General features: G+C 40.2%; 1 protein-coding gene across 2 annotated transcripts in view; it reads left to right on the plus strand.

The window, feature by feature from the left end:
- The first annotated feature begins 767 nt into the window (after positions 1-767).
- The window catches only part of grm5b (glutamate receptor, metabotropic 5b), a 94605-nt gene continuing 78440 nt past the window's right edge, over positions 768-16932 (plus strand). The window contains exons 1-4 of one of the 2 annotated variants that reach the window (XM_070543506.1): positions 768-1131; positions 13995-14507; positions 15112-15558; positions 15670-15784. In XM_070543506.1, the coding sequence (XP_070399607.1) occupies positions 14352-14507; positions 15112-15558; positions 15670-15784 (718 nt within the window). In that variant the 5' untranslated portion in view covers positions 768-1131; positions 13995-14351. Of the gene's footprint in view, positions 1132-2952; positions 3164-13994; positions 14508-15111; positions 15559-15669; positions 15785-16932 lie in introns of those variants that run through there. The other variant, XM_054742749.2, reaches the window with a different exon arrangement.

The following is a 16932-nucleotide window of genomic DNA, read 5'->3' on the forward strand; positions in this document are numbered from 1 at the left end:
CTATATGCCTGGTGGGTGGGATGATGCAACAGAGTGAAACAAGAGTATGTCACATTCATTGTCCAGTGGAATGCGGAGATCATTTGAAAGACAACGGTAGAACCCGCCCCACAACCGAGAGCCGTCAATGGAGCGTGGCCAGACTAAATAATACATTTATTTAGTCTGGCTTGCCAGGCTAAACCTGGGCGGGACTGCGACCAAAGGCCGTTGAATCGTTCCAGGAGTCACTGTGCTCTCTAAAACCCAACAACCTCCTCCCCCTGTCCAAACAGAGGTGACGAGTGCTGCTTATCGTGGCTGCATGCACTGATGTGTGGAGAGTCCCCAATCCTACCTCCCCACCTAGTGGTCACTTATGTTGTGTAATGTCTGAAGTCTGTTGCATTTCTGTCTGAAGTGTTTTTTGCATAGCAAAGCTGCCCTCCCTGTGGAGGGTAACTCTGAAGTGCCTTTTTTCCCTCCACCTGACCCAATCCTCACGTAAACCCTCTGATCTCTATTAAGGTAGCGCGACTCGGGTTGCGAATGACCACAGTCACCAATTCTTGTCATGTGTCTATGCCTATGTATGCATGTCTGATCTCAGAATTGTGTGTGCTGAAACTCTAATTTCCCTCTGGGATTAATAAAGTATCTTTGAATTGAATTGAATGTGAACGTGTGCAGCTTTGTGTGTGTGTGTGTGTGTGTGTGTGTGTGTGTGTGTGTGTGCACGTACATGTCTATGCTCTTTTAATGGTCTACTAATCCCAAATGCATTTGGCAGAGAAATTAATCCAAGCCTTGTCATAGCCAAGCTCTAAAGCCTCTCCCATCCCATAGACCCATCTCCATCTCTCCATGGATCGCTCCGCATGTTTCACTCTACTAGCATCTATCTCCAGATGGTATCTTGGAGGTATGGAGGCGCAGACACAGACCACACACAGGGAGAGACTGGGAGGCTTGTGACATGAACGGAGCCCCTCCATTGGAGCGGAGAGGAAGAGATAGAGACAGAAAGCGAGAGGAGAGTGGTTCATTTGTTGCCATAGTGAAAAAGTAGATTAACCACAGAGAGCATGATGCGGTGATGTACGCGCGAGGGATGCTGTGTTTCTCCGGGAGAATTCACCCCTGCAAGCAAAGGTATGTGGCTCCAACTTCTTCGTTCACAGGTAATATTATAGTGGTGTGACCGGAAAAGGTTAAAAAAATAAACCCTCTTGTGTTTCTTTTTAACCAAATCCCCCCAAAATTGCATCTGCCTCTCAAAAACTGCCTGCTTTCTTTAGTGACTCTCCAGACCTGCCTGGCTTTGGAGCAACACTACAAAAGAAAGCAGAACCATCTGAGAGATGATAGTCATGCTGAATCTTGTGTTTTGCATTAAGCTGCCATCTTTCACAGCACTCAGAGATGTTTTAAAAATCATTTTTGCACTTTTTAGACACAGCTCAAAAATGGCTCAAGTAACACTTCATTATAGAGAGAAAGATCATCACAACAGGCTACAATAACCATTTCTGGATGATACGACAGAAAATGGAGGAGTGCAAAGTTTGAAACTATTTTAAAGTTTAAATCACAATGAATATCCACAGGTCTATTTATTCCTTGCATAGCCTAAAAAAAGCTCTTTGTTGCTGGCAGCAGCAGCAGACGGTGCCTCCGTCATGCTGGAGAGGGGAGTGGGATGTATTCATTAGATTTGTATTGATTTTTTATCTTTAATGATTTAATCCCTGTGGCTCCTATAGGTGAACGCCAAGCAAAGCTGTACAGGTTAATGGCTCTTTTACTCTTGTGTGACTGCCATGAAACTTCAGATGTTATTGATCTCCTCCACTGCATCATTAGCCCAGCCCTGTGTCATCTCTGGTGTCTGTTTGATCAGTAAAGAGATGGAGATACTTGGTGAGACTAAAAGGCACGCACAAGGATTTCTTTGTCAATATTACATATTAATAAGAACTTTTCTAATGCAGGGAAATAAAGAAGAATGAGTTGAGGAAATAAAAATTTTAAAGAGGAGAGAACATGGACAGTATGGCAGGCAAAATGATAATTTAATAGTGAGACATATCTTCAAATCATTAAATTCCTTGGTAAAAACAAACGCATCAAATAAAAAAACATTTCTTACTAAAAATTTTACCTACATCTTTAGTCCTACTTATGACATCATCTTTCTCATATGAGAGTTGAGTTTTTCTATTTCTTTCTATTTAGAGTGAATATTATGGATGTTTGAAGCAGAATTTTTGCTAAGAAAAAAAGTTCTGGTTTGTATCTGTATCTATATGTTATATGTCAGTTTGTTATATTATGTAACATTAATCTTCTAACTGTAACCCTTAACCCTAACCCTAATATAATTTAGAATATCCAGTGCATCATTTAAATGAACAAACATCATTAGAGACATTGCAAGTTTAAAAGCAATTTCAAACATAAATAACTATGATGTAGATGAGCGACAAAGTACCAAAGTTTTTGATTCCATTTACGAACGACTTCATAACCTAAACTTGAAAAATTAAAAAGACTATACCTAACAATACTGAAAATATTCCCATATCAAAGCCTCTATTGCAGATGTTTATTTATGATAGGAGACGTATTGGAGATGTCTGCAGCTGAAAGCCCAATACACAACAATGAGAAAAGTGATGTCATTCATGCAGGATTGAGATTTGAGATATTTGAAATATTTAATGAAATTAGACAGAAAAAATATTTGCTTCTATGTTGCTTTTACCTAAATAGGAACTAAATTTGCAAAAGTTTTTAACAGAGAATAACTAACCAATAGTTTAAGAGACTGCAAAGGGAATGGTGGTCGAACGTTTTATACAGATTAGTGAGTAGGGGTCTCCCGCGTGCGCGTGTGTGCGTTGGGGTAGGGGTGGGGGTGAGGAGGGGGATGTGCAGGAGATGAGCTGCTGAGAGGAGGAGGAGGAGGAGGAGGAGGAGCAGAGTGGAGGGATGAAGGAGAGGAGAGGTGTTTGGAGAGAGGCTCAGGTGTGCGTGACTGGAAAACGGTGGAAGCTCATAGCGAACAGGTTCAGCTGCTTTGGGCTGTTTGACATTGGCCCGCTTCTCCCCTCTGAAGCAGAGGCGCGCATCACCAGGCAGGACCGTGCAGCTGATTTCAGACAGACATGTAGGTCTCCATAAGGTAAGCTTTAGGATTTAGGTAATTTATTCCCTCTAAGCTGGTGCGTATCCACACTATGTATTCTCATTGGGCTCTTTTTGTCGCACTTTTCTTCTGTGCCCCTAAATACGCACAGTTGCGGTAACATATGTGGGGTGGATTTAAAAAGAAAGCACCCAACCAGTTAAAGAAGGGAAGCATCCCGTTGCAGTAATGCATGCAGTCATGAGGGGGGTTAGAACCGCGCATGCTGGAGCCATGTTCATTTCACACGGTGTCTCTGTCATGTTTTGCACAGTTCACGCGTAAAAGACAGAAACGTCGCGTCTGTTTGGTTCTGTGCAGAAATGCTGAAGCCTTGTTTGCTGTGTTGCGGTCGGCGCGGTTGCAGCGCTGCGCCAGGATTTCTCCTTGGAGAGAGGTAGTTTGACCAGACGCCGTTCCTCCAGTCAGTGATTAATTAGAGGCGCGCGAGATGTCACATCAGTCGCTTAATTAAACTTAAAATGGATGCCAAACCGATCCAAGGCGTGATAAGGAGAGGTTGTGGGAGAAGATACAATTAGGGTGCTGAGGCAACATCAGGGGAGCTTGGTGTTAACCAGAATGTGAGGTCAGGGCTTGTTTGGGAAAGTAATCCACATAGCTTCGGTGGATCTTTGCATTAGGGGGTAATGCACATCTCTGCTCATTTGGACACAGGGTTTATCCCCTGAGTGCACTGGTTCAAATCATTCATCTAGTTTGTTATTTGTGTCACAAATGAAATGTACCTGTAGCTGTCAATGCCTCCTCTAGGAGAACACATTCAAACAAACCCCCAGAATGTTCATGGCTGCATCAATGTCTGATGTTGGCGCTGCATGGGATGAATCTACAGCACAGCATCGGTCAGGGATAATGAAAATGAATCTAGCTGAAGATCTGATACTCAGGAACCACCAGCAAAACAAGCAGGTGACCTTTTTCATTTTCTTATGATTTATTTGAGAATTATTAAGATAAAAAGTCCATAAAATGTGCTTTCCCCCCTCTGTTTCAACAAAACATCCATGTTCCAGTGTTTTGTTTTGCAGCAACAACAAATTCCTACTGGTTCTCTGGGGTGCTCACTTTGCCATTGTGATAAAGAATAGACCTTTTTAAAATTTGCGTGGGTGGATGCATGTCCATTTGTGAATGGTGGTCAACAGGTTTGCTTGTTCTGTTGTAAATATGCTTCTGAGCTTGAGCATGTGGGTAACTGCAGGCCGCGCACTGATTTATGATTGTTTCTGGATGCCATATTTCCTTTTACCAGACAGAAATGTACACAGGGGAGGTTTTAAACCCAGACTCTTAAAAGTGAATTATATGAATTCAAATAACAGTACGCTTTCACCTCTCCAGTCAATGTCCTGTGAATCATTTGTATTAATTAGAATAAAAAATATAATATTTGTGCCACAAAAACAGATACATTTAACTGCATATTTGCTAAAGAAGCCTTTATGTTTCCTGCAAATGAAGTACAATCTCAAAACAAAGAACATCGTGTCAGCACTAATTAAATTCACTGTAAGCAGAGAAAAGCAAGGTTTTCTGTTTTGCAGGTGAAGCTTTTGTGTCTGTGTACACAGTTTGGTAGGGGTTTATAGCACACTTGTGTGTAGTTATAATAGCACCAAAGATATCAAAGGTTGATGGCACACAGGTAATGTTTGTTTGGGGAATCGGTTGTTCATTTGCTACCGTTAAGCCTTCACAACCAGAAAGCGAAATAGAGGGGGAGTGTGATAAAGCCACTCGGTATGCAACCGACACAGAAAATGGTGCAAATGAAACAGTGACTTGGTCTTTGAGGGAGAGACTTATGGAGTGAGACTATCTTGATGAGAAGGAATGTGTGTGTGGGATCTGGAGCAGGTACACAAAGAGGAAGAATCAAATAACTCTAGATTTGTTTTTTTATACATTAGCGTTGGCTCGCTTCCAGCAGTGTGAAGTGAGTTTGGAGTGTTCATTATCAAAGTGCTCTGTGTGTGTTTTCACACAGATGACCTTTCTGCTGTGGCTGGCTGAACAGTCTTTAAAACAATGTTTTTAATAAGAATCATGGTTACACAAACTCTTGTAGACTTGTGTAATTATTAACACACATGATAGAGAACAATGATTTCAGGAAAGTTTAAATTTAACTGGAGATGTTTTATGTAGAAAGTGATGGAAAATGATCATCATGCAATTTTTTTAAAGTTCTTTTTCAAAGTACATTTTTTAGATGTTCAAATAATGTATTTTTTTATATTGAATTAACGTTGATCTAAAATACATTTTAATCTGTTTTTGCAAATGAGCTCTTCATTTTTAATATCGGTGATGCCCGTGGGGAGGTAGGCAGCACCCTCCTGTTGCTTTACTTACATTTAATATGAAGATATCTGTCAAGCAGATCATTTTTCCAGGAAATCAGACATTTCAGCATCAGAAATATCAGGATGTCCTCATCCATTTGCTCAGAGCTTATCAGTACGTGCACAGTTGTGGCTGCCATGGATGGATGGATTTGTGTTTCTGAGTAGTTTGACAGAAGTGTTTACTATATCAAGAGTTATGGTTATATCCTTCATTGGCATATATCATTGAAAGCACAGGAATCCTAGCTTTCTATTTATGTGTAATATAAATATATACATAGAAATAGTTGCAAAAAAGGGTCTGATTTTATGTAGAAATTTGTAATGTCCCAAAATATTGCTCTTAAAAAACGGTTGGCCTGTCGCCGGTGGTCGATAAATTTGTCCAATCGCCTTTCATCAGATGAAAGTGTACCAGCCAGATCTATAACACAGTATGAGAGGTGAGGGCAGTCCAACCTAGGATCTCTATGAGATTATGTTGGTATGCCTGCACACAGAAACTTTAGAGAAATGTGTACAGTTGACAATAATTTTATCAGCTAATATTTTAGTTGTGTATTTATCTGGAAACGAAATTCCTGATAGTTACCCTGGACCTAAAATATCGGCAGCAGCATCAAATCTCCATATTTCACTGTGCTGCCGTGTGGGTTGAACATGTGTGACATGCTGCCAGTCTGTATGCTCTGATCTGCTGACATGGACCCAAAATGAAAATGATAACATTGTGCATGAACAGCACGGAGATGCGCTGTGAGACCCACGGTCCTTTTTAAGCATCGGCACAGACTTGTGCATATGTTGCACCAGAATAGGAGACTGGCTGACATCCATTTGCTTCACTGATTAACCAGATATTTGTGTGAGACAGAGCTGACTTTAGTTTGATTTGTTCAGCACTGGAGCTGCATTTGACCTTTATCTGTCCTGACACACTCTTGCTGATTACATTCAGGGAAACTCTCCATTTCCTGATGCCTTTTTATAATGCTCATTCCTTCTGGTTTCTTCGATCTCATTCTGTCTCTGCCTCTTTCAGCATACATTACGTTCTTTATTGCTTTACCGGTGTTTCCTTCCTCCTGTTGGTCTTCACCTTCTCACCATCTGCCTTTTCATTTACTGCCTCCATCCACCTCTCTTTGCATTTTCACTTTCTGTATTTCACAACATTTCTTTCACACCCTCGTTCCTGTTTTGCATAAGCAGAGACTTACCTCCTCTACAGTCTGAAGCAGTGCAGGTTTGCTGCCATGTTTCATGGAGTAGATTACTCGACTAAGATGAAATGAAGTATTTGTAGCAATAATATTTGATTAATTGTAAGAATTGCTCTATGGTGCTAGGTTATATTTTAGGGCTGAGAGATATGGCCTAAAATCAATATCACAATATATTGAGGATTTCACCTTGATAACGATAAGTGGACAATAACTACAGGTTAGGTATGCGCAGAAAAAAAGTTGTCCACTAGATGGGGCTATCATAGGGCTGGGCGATATGGCCTCAAATCTATATTGCGATATAATCTGAAGCATGTGCGATTACGATATATACTGCGATATATTTTTTCCTTTGTTTATGTATGTCAAAATGACATGCTTTAAAAAATCCTCATGTGGAAAATATATTGCAGCAGAATAAAGACGTCACACAAATGAACTTTTTATTAAAACGCGGACAATGAAGTTCCAGGACTTGGTTAAATACAAAACAGCACAAATAATGTATAAAGTAAGAAATAAATTAATGCCTGATAAAATAAAGAAACTGTTCACAGAGAGAGAAAGAGGATATAACCTGAGAGGAACACTAAACTTAAAGATACATAAGTTTAGAACAACATTAAAACAGATGTGTATCACAATAATAGGGGTTAAATTATGGAACAATTTAGAAGAAGAAATCAAAGTAAGTACAACTATAAATGTGTTTAAAATTAATTATAAAAAACATATTCTGAACAAGTATATAGTGGAAAATAGATGATTTATGTGGGTGTCCTTTATTCTAAGTAAATTGTATCAATTGTAAAAAGATGTTATTTTTTCTTTTGTTGTTTTTTTCCATATAATTTGGTGGTTTTTGGTGACTTGTACCATTTTGTTTGTTTTAATGTAGGTTTTGTGTTAGATTTAGTAAACAAGTAAAAATTACTTGTATAAAGGGGTAGGGACATATAAGTTTCCACTTCAGCCTACTCCTTTTCAAACACAGAAGAAGGGATGATATGTATTTTTTCTGTTTGTGGTATTTAAAAAAAATGTATGTTTTCTTTGTTTGAAATAAACTAAACTAAAAAAAAAAAAAAAAAAAGACGTCCAAAAAGTGTAGAACGCTCCTCCTCCCACTACATGCTTGCAGTCACTGCCTATCTGTTGTTCCAATGTCGGCGTGGGTGCACATCTTAGTGACATCATGTGTTATCGTGATATCGCGGTAGAGCCAAAAATGTATCATTACCCAATTTTATATCGTTTCTACCTTATATCGTTTATATCGCCCACCCCTAGGCTGTCACATGTATTACGTTGAGTCACATTTTTACGTGACTCAAGGTGGTACAGCTTCTTAAAGGGACATGAATGTTGCCAACCTACACGCGTCTTTTCATTTTTTATTATCAAATTTATTGACATGGGAAAAATTATCTTGATTAGAGTCAGAAATTTGGATAACGATAGATTTTATATTCATTGCCCAGCCCTATTATATTTATAGTTTTTGTTTAGGGATTATATTGGTAACTGACTGCTAAACATGGGACTTTAGTTCTTTTCATTTCTAGAGTCATCACAATCATCCACAGGTGGTGGCTTGCACATAATGTGTATCTTTGTTTTTACCAGGAATTTCCTTTGCACCCCATTATTTGTATTCCAGTATTACAGATCACTTTCTTAGCTAAAACCAAAATAATCCAAAATTACCTTGAATGCACAGTTTTTGCCAAACTATTTGTATCAGCATTGATGTAGGCAATTTTTGAGTGTTTATTGATCAGGTGTGTGTATTGACAATAATCTGGCGAAACAATATTTATCACAATACAGGGAAGAAAATTGTGCGAGCCTAATTATATTAGCGTTTTTTAAAACTGATTTGATTGGCGAAGCTCCAGTCGGACACTTCCAGGACCCAGCCAGTGTTGTCATGAGATCTCCTTGTTCCATCAGAATGACGGCAGAAAGAACTGCTGCCACCTAGCAGTCAGAGTTTGAATTACACCACACAAAAGAAGTACATTAAATGTTTGCAAATCGATATTCAGCTTTTAAAAGTTGATTCATTATCATAACACAAAATATGCAATATGTCAGCACATTGATGTGTTCTTACATTCTTAATATTGCTATTACATGAGAAATTCTGGTGTTTTCATTATCAACTCGGCTACATGCTGATGTAAATCTACGACTACAGTCTAGTTAAAATGTGAACTCTGGATATTTATGGGTTTGGATAATGAGAAAAAAAATCTTCTTTGGTAATCAAAGTTTATGTTGCTGAAGGTATTTACTTCAATTGTAAAAGTTTTCGACAAGACAAATATCAGTCATTATTATCAGTTAAGCGTGCCTTCTAGCACAGAGCCTCCAGTATGTGTTTGGGCATCTTTTGATTTTGAACGATTCCGATTCCAATTCCTTGTTTCGATTCCGGTTCCTATCGATTCCTGATTCAGATTCTTTGAAGACATGACATGTTTTACATGAGCTAGCTAACCACAGGTCCTACTTGATGAAATAATCTTAACTTCAACATTAATTTTAATTCTATGAACAATAACATCACCATCATTTAGACAAAAACATGTTTTGGAGAAAAAAGACTTGCAGCACAACCATTGTGTTTGTTTCTGACCACAACGAAAGTCTGGAAGAAGCCTCTGGGATGAGAGGCTAAATGTCTCCAACATATCCAGGAACGTCCAGCTGTTTTCAGCTAAAACTCTCAGGATGATCATGTCCAGGATGACTGAGAACTACACCTCCATGCTGCAGCAGCATTCAGTCAGAACAGAAAGTGAAACCTAAATGCAGCTGCTGTCAGTAACAATCTAACAGATTATAAACATTAAAACGCTACAGAAATTGTTCAGAAAGGAAATTAAATTGTTCACAACTTTGTGTGTGATTTGTTATTATTATTATTATTATTATTACTATTATTATTTATTGTGGCAGAAGCTGGTGTGGTCCACCATAGATAAGCTTCTCGCATGATGACTTTAATTTCTACAGGTTATTGTTCAGCTTTCTGGCCCTCACGTGTCTGACTGCTGACGCTCCGTGTGTGTTTTTATTTCTGCAGTGAGACAAAGTCACGCCGTCCAGAGTTTGTTCTTTAAAGCTTCTATTAAATCCACCGTGTTGACGTCTTTAACAAGTTTCCTCTACGCTGCAGGAGTTAAAGTTTACATGACGGAGTAAAAGTTCGGCAGACACGTTTGTTTATACTCAGACAGCTGGTGTGATCAGCTCTGAAAAGCGTTGATCACAACTTGCAGATCAAGTTTATTTTTCACGGAGATCGGCCGCGGATTCCTCTTCCGTTGGCATACTAGGAGTCGAAATTAGGTATCGAAATAAAAAACATTGAGCGATTCTGGGAAAAATGAACAGTTGGAACCGGTTCCAATCGATGCTCGATGCCCAACCCTACAGTGTGTGTTTGGGGGCATCAAATAATGCTCTTATTTTGGTGAGCCACACTGTGAAATCTAATCAAAACAAAGTGGATATTTCAGGCATGTTGCATGAAACTTGTCAGAAGACCAACAGTTTTTCACCGCAGCCTTAAGGAGCGATATTTGTTTGTGAAATGGACACATTGTTGACTTGGCTCATTCACAATAATAGAGCTGTACCCAGGAGAAAAAGGACAAGCCTGGAAAGCTTGGCCATTGTTTGAGAAACATTCAGATGTAAGATGTATGGAATGCTGGTCCAGAGCCAGTACTGTAGTCATCGCATAGGCTTCAAGAAATAAATGGCTGCTCAGGCATCCCCTAGCCCTTTGCTCATGTGTCAACGATAAAGATTGTGCTGCTCTGCCCTTCTCTTTACCCCAAATATACTCATCTCAACTGTGGTCGTCAAGAACACTCAGATACAACCGATGCTAGAAATTTGTATTGATTTAGATACTTTTTTTGTAGCAGCAAGGATACCAGCAGTGTTGTCATTGTCTCACTGAGTTGATACGACTTCACAAAGCTCTGCAGACAGACATGCTCTCAGCCTTCTCCTCCCTAGCAAATTAACCAGCTTCTGCTTGTTGCTGTTACCAGCACCAAATGCCAGAAAATGCTAAATATTTTAGTCCTTCACACGTTTTTTTCTGCCTTCTAATTTTTAACTTGTTCATAACTGAATGTAGACATGTTTGGAAAATGAAGAGTTTATTTGTGAAAATTTGTGATCTAATTGACCAAACCCTATTTAGACTCATATCACCTGAAATAAATAAGAAAAAGAGACATTTTTGCATTCGCTGGGTATCTGCTTTCAGTGTCAAAGAACAAAAGCAAAAGCAGCCATCCAAAATCAAAAGTTGATTGTTTATTGGTAACCATTTTTCAATAGAGATGAATCTGTTACTGGTTTTAATGGTTACGGTGGTGAAATGTAACATTGCTAACAGTGTTGTAAAAGTTATTTACGATTAAAAGAGTACTTGGTGGCAGCATCATTTTAAAGCTTTCACATTTTTGATTGTTCAGCAGAGACAGAAAATATCAGTGTGAGCACGTTCTGTGCCTTTTAAAACTTTTACTGAAATGTTGAAAGCCTTTTAAAAAATATTCTGACCATCAGCACATAATGTGAGAAAAAGATATGGTGACCGAAACAAACATCTGAAAAGTTGTTTCTATTTGCTGGATACATTCCAGCAAATGCAAAGTTGGCTAATGATTTTCTCCGTTGTTATCCTCAAAATGAGACGTTAAATCAGTTTTACGTGTGGCTTGTTTGTCAAACTACATATTTTATCGCAGACCAAGGTTGTGAGTACACACATATTTTATTGAGCTGTATTAAATGATGAGGATGTTGACTCAGCTTTCTATTAGACCATGAGGACCAACTTTTCATTTTTGTGTTATTTTGAAATAGTTTTGTTTTCGCGCATCACATTAGGCACATACATTCAAAGCAATTCCTATCTTCTCACATAGGATGGGATTGGGTACAGCCAATTAGACACATTAGCCTGTTTTAGAAAACAATGTGAGGCAATCGTGTCCTTTTTAAAAAGACAAAGCGATGGCGGTATAAAGGGGTATGAGGGTGGTCTGTGCACTTCTGCGGACTCCCATTTATCTTGCTTTTTATTGTGATCGAAGCTTGTTACGATTTTTAACAAGCTGCTCCTAAAGGTGTCTGTCCTCCACCGTCTTTGTGCAGTCTCTGGTAATCTGAGCTTCAGCTCTAACAGAGAAAAGCTCCTGGAGCTTTGCATCACTCCAGTGAATCATCTCAGCTGATTCTGTTTACAAAGTAAAACTTATTGCCTGTGTTTAGTTTCATTTGAAATAATATAGCCAGCCAGTGCTCGTCAGTAACTCCCCACATGATCATGACACCACTCTCTGTTGCGCCAAGGTGTAATATGCATTCACAAGTCCAGCGTTGCGGCAATATTACTACCAGGCGTGGTGGCACGAATGCCACAAAATCCCTGCTTCATCATGCTGCCACGGCGCATTCATAAGACACACCGTGGCGGCAGTATTATGCAGATTTTCTGGCATGGTGTGTCTTCTAAAAAGGGCTAAAGAAAACTGATCCAATAACAGGAGACCAGATCACTAAGTGGGTGGGGCCTAGTATAGGGTATAAAAAAAGATGTAAGGGGAAGTTCGGAGCCTTTTTGTCACTTTGTGGGGATGTTTAGGACCCAAATATGCAAATTACCCAGACGACAAGAGGCAGAAGTTGGTTCAAAGTAAAAAATCATTTTATTTGCAGGATAAAGAACAAAAATAAATCCAAGACAGCGAGCCAAAGTCCAAAAGTCCTGGAGCACAGGACACCCAAAGCTCTCTTAGAGCACCAAAAAACCTAGAGACAAGAAGCTCACTAAGAGCACAAAGACCTAGATATGAAAAGCTCAGACAGAGCACGAACAAACGCTGACAACAATACAATGGACCGACAACCACACAGAGACAAGACAGGGCTCATATAGACTGGGAAGATGAGAGGGAGATGAATTGCAGGTGTGTGGGGAGAGGGACCAGGTGAACACAATTACCAACTCAGGGAGGAGGAAGAAAACACTGGTGGGAAAAAACACAAATAATGAAGGCTGTAACAAAGGAAAATGGCCTAAGAGAAAAACAAAAGACCAGAAGGCATGAACCATGATTAATATTCTAAGGGGAAGCTGACACTAAAGGAAAACACTACAGAAAGAAACTACAGGGGCGTGGCTAAGAGGGGGCCAAGAGAGCACAGGACCTGGGAGAGGGAAGTCTGAGGAGGGAAACCTAGAGGGCAAATGGGGAACACCAGGAGACACATGAGGAAGACGCAGACATGACACATGAGGGCACTAGAAGACACAAAAGGAGCACCTAGAGACAAATGAGGACAAAAGGAGACACATGAGGTGAGACGGAGACACAGACCATGACACTTTTTTGATTGACGGCCATGCGGCGTGGCTTCAGTGGAACCATAAGTGGAAACATAAGTGTGTTGCTGTACCATCTTCTCTGCTTTCTTACTATGTAAACAAAGTTAATTGAACCAAATGAATCATGGTCATAACCATCGAAACACTACTTGGTGTGTGTGTGTGTGTGTGTGTGTGTGTGTGTGTGTGTGTGTGTGTGTGTGTGTGTGTGTGTGTGTGTGTGTGTGTGTGTGTGTGTGTGTGTGTGTGTGTGTGTGTGTGTGTGTGTGTGCTCTGTCTTCTCGATCCCCGGTGAGTCGTGGTGGATGGCTGCTTATACTGAGCCAGGATCCTCTGGAGGTTTCTTCCTGTTAAAAGGGAGTTTTCCTCTCCACTGTCGCTGCATGCTTGCTTAGTAGGAGGATTGCTGTAAAGTCACTGACACTAGTCAGTGACTTGATGCAATTTGCTGGGTTCCCTATATATGTAACTTTTTTTCTGATTGGCTTAATGAACTGACCTGTACTGGAATGTTTACTATGTGAAGTGCCTTGAGACTACGCTTGTCGTGATTTGGCGCAACATAAATAAACTTGAATTGAATTGAGTGTATCAGTGACAAAGTTAGAGCATGTCCACCCAAGCCCTCCCCTGAAAAAAGAGCCAAGGTATGAGTTTCGCTTGCTGGAGTTGGTCCAACAAGAAAGGAGCTTTCTACGGACTCATTGTAACAAAATAATGCTGTTAGATGAGTCCTATGTGGTTTTTGTGTGTGTCAAACGGAAGTCCTAAAATCTTTATATACTAATCAGTTTTTTTTCTGCTCACAGGTTGATGTGAACATGTCTGTCCTTCACCCTTTACTCTGGAAACCAAATCAGTCATGTAACAGGAATGTCCTGGAGTGGTTTCACCCAACAAGACTTTGCCCAGATTTTCTTTTGAATTTCCCAGGTTGCATTTCTGCACCTGTCTCATCCGTCCCTCCTTGACATCTGAAGGAAAAAGAAGCAAGTTGAGGAGGATTATACTAAAACCTTTTGTTGTTTGTTGACTTTACAAATTCTCCACCGTGACAAGCTCTTGTCATGGGTGGGGGAAGGGTCTCTGGAGCAAGTAGCACCCTGTGACAGCTCTGCACAGCAAACCCAAGACCTAGTTTATCTTTTTCACATCATCGGACCAAGATGATGCTTCTGCTGCTGCTAGTTTTGTCCATCTGGGTGAGGTCTGATCGAGCCGATTCTACTCAGTCCAGTGAACGCAGAGTTGTAGCACACATGCCTGGTGACATCATCATTGGAGCATTGTTCTCCGTCCATCACCAGCCTCCAGCTGACAAGGTGATCTATTGGTTTTGTGTCTCTCTTCAGCGTGGTTTTTACTCTGGGAAATTATAGAAATTCATCTTTTTGTTATCTTACTGTAATTATTTCTGGATTGGACAGAATCCTAATGAAAAACCACAAAATTAAAGAAATAAAAAGTGTGAAATTATCTTCAGAAAAAACTCACTGGGTATAATTTTTGGCCAAATTGAGGAACTATTATTCCGAGGGTCATAATGTTGCTCTGCTTACCAAAGGCATATATTTAATTTGTATAATGAGTACCTTTGTGTGAGTCTAAGAACATTTAAGCTCCATTAGTTTCCTCAGAAACCAGTGGTCACCCACTGACACTTAAACCTTTTTCATCTCCTTATGAATAATAGGAAGAAAAAAAAATAAACCCTCTTTCAACAAAGCAGTCATGTGAAAGTAAAATCAAAATTAGCAAAGTAATTAGTTCAAAGAGTAACTGTAAATCTCTAGTCATTTAACCTGCTGAAATATGCATCAGGCAACATAAACAATTGATGCTATAACGTATGATGACAAGATTTACCATTATATGAACGTAAATTCATTTTGACTTGATTTATTTTCATCCTCTATGTGTGCTCAGGTGCATGAGCGTAAATGTGGTGCTGTACGAGAGCAGTATGGCATCCAGAGGGTGGAGGCCATGATGCACACGTTGGACCGGATCAACGCCGACCAGCAAATCCTTCCCAACATCACCCTGGGCTGCGAGATCCGCGACTCCTGTTGGCACTCAGCTGTAGCTCTGGAGCAGAGCATCGAGTTCATTCGGGATTCTCTGGTCTCATCTGATGAAGCTGAGGAGTGGGGTGGGTTGAGTTCTTGGGGAGGAGGAGGAGGAGGAGGAGGCGGAGGAGCGACGATGAAGTGTGCAGATCCATCTGCTACTCCAATGCGAGGAAAGAAACCTATAGTGGGTTTAATTGGACCGGGGTCAAGCTCAGTGGCCATCCAGGTCCAGAATCTGCTACAGCTCTTCAACATACCACAGATCGCCTACTCCGCCACCAGTATGGACCTCAGTGATAAGGTGAGCTCACTGGTCCGTTTACAGATGTTTAAAACTGGACAAATGCAGACAAAATGAGTTTTGATAGCTGAACCCTAATAACAGCTTGTTAATAATTTTCCATTATTTCAGAGTCTTTACAAATATTTTATGCGGGTGGTGCCTTCAGACGCCCAGCAGGCGCGGGCTATGGTGGACATTGTCAAAAGATACAACTGGAGCTACGTGTCTGCTATCCACACTGAAGGTAAACCTGTCCACTCTCCTAGCCTCTCCCTGGCACACACATGCTCCTTCTAGATACCTCTTCAATCCAACAGCTTCCAAGCTGCATCGTGCCTTCGAACGTCTAGTTAGGAAAAGATTAGTGAGAAAATTAAGTTCTTACTAAATCAGAGCTCAGAAAAAACGCTTCTTCCCATTAAAAAAGGAGCGCTTCATCGGTTCAAAGAAAGGATGAAAGTGGAGACATAAATTTAATTGATGAGATCTGCTGAGCAAAAGCAACGTTAGCGCAGCAGAGGGAGGGCAAATTGTCTTTTAAAGAGACGAGAATTCCGCTTATGAAGGGAAATGTGGTAAAAATGGAATTACTGTGTTGCTGGGCTGAGGCCAGCTAGATGGCAAAGGGATGATGGAATAGTGGTGTCCACAACTAAGGAAGTACATTAGCAGGTAATGGTGGCAGGATGGTTGGAGCAATAAGGTCACAAGAAAAAGAACAGTAGCCGTGCCAGAAAGCTGAAGAAGATGGAGTGCTTAGGTGGCTGCAGCTTCAATGTGCTTCTCAAAATAAATGCCTAAATGAGTGAGGAATGGAAAAGAAAATTCTTGCAGCATCTGTGGGATGATTGTATATTATGGACTGGAAAAATATAAGGAAGAGGGTAGTAGTCCATTTTTATCCACTCAGCCACTTCACCTGGTTTTCTGGTTTAACAGCAGATGCTGGTGATAGTGGGACAACGACATGAACTGGACAATACAGTAGAGTCTTTATGTGTGTGTCCACCAAGGCAGCTACTGATGCTGAAGTGTGTGATTGAGAGTGATAAGGACACACACACACACACACACACACACACACACACACACACACACACACACACACACACACACACACACACACCCACACACACACACAAACACACGCACGCAGTCTTAAGTTCTAGGTTTGATTTTACACTGCAAAAAATGATTTCTAAGAAAGAAAAAAATCCTAATTTTTAGATATTTAGTTTAGTCTAAAAATAGCATTACTTAAAATCCATATTTCCTTCTTTAGAGTAAAAAAAAAATTAGCCAATCGAGTGAGCAAAAGTCGCTTGGCTAGAATTCTTAAAACTAGTAAAAGAATCTTATTTTACACTTGCATTTTAAAGAATTCTAGAAATC

The sequence above is a fragment of the Nothobranchius furzeri genome, chromosome 13, assembly GCF_043380555.1.
Source record: "Nothobranchius furzeri strain GRZ-AD chromosome 13, NfurGRZ-RIMD1, whole genome shotgun sequence".
NCBI classification, from domain to species: domain Eukaryota; kingdom Metazoa; phylum Chordata; class Actinopteri; order Cyprinodontiformes; family Nothobranchiidae; genus Nothobranchius; species Nothobranchius furzeri.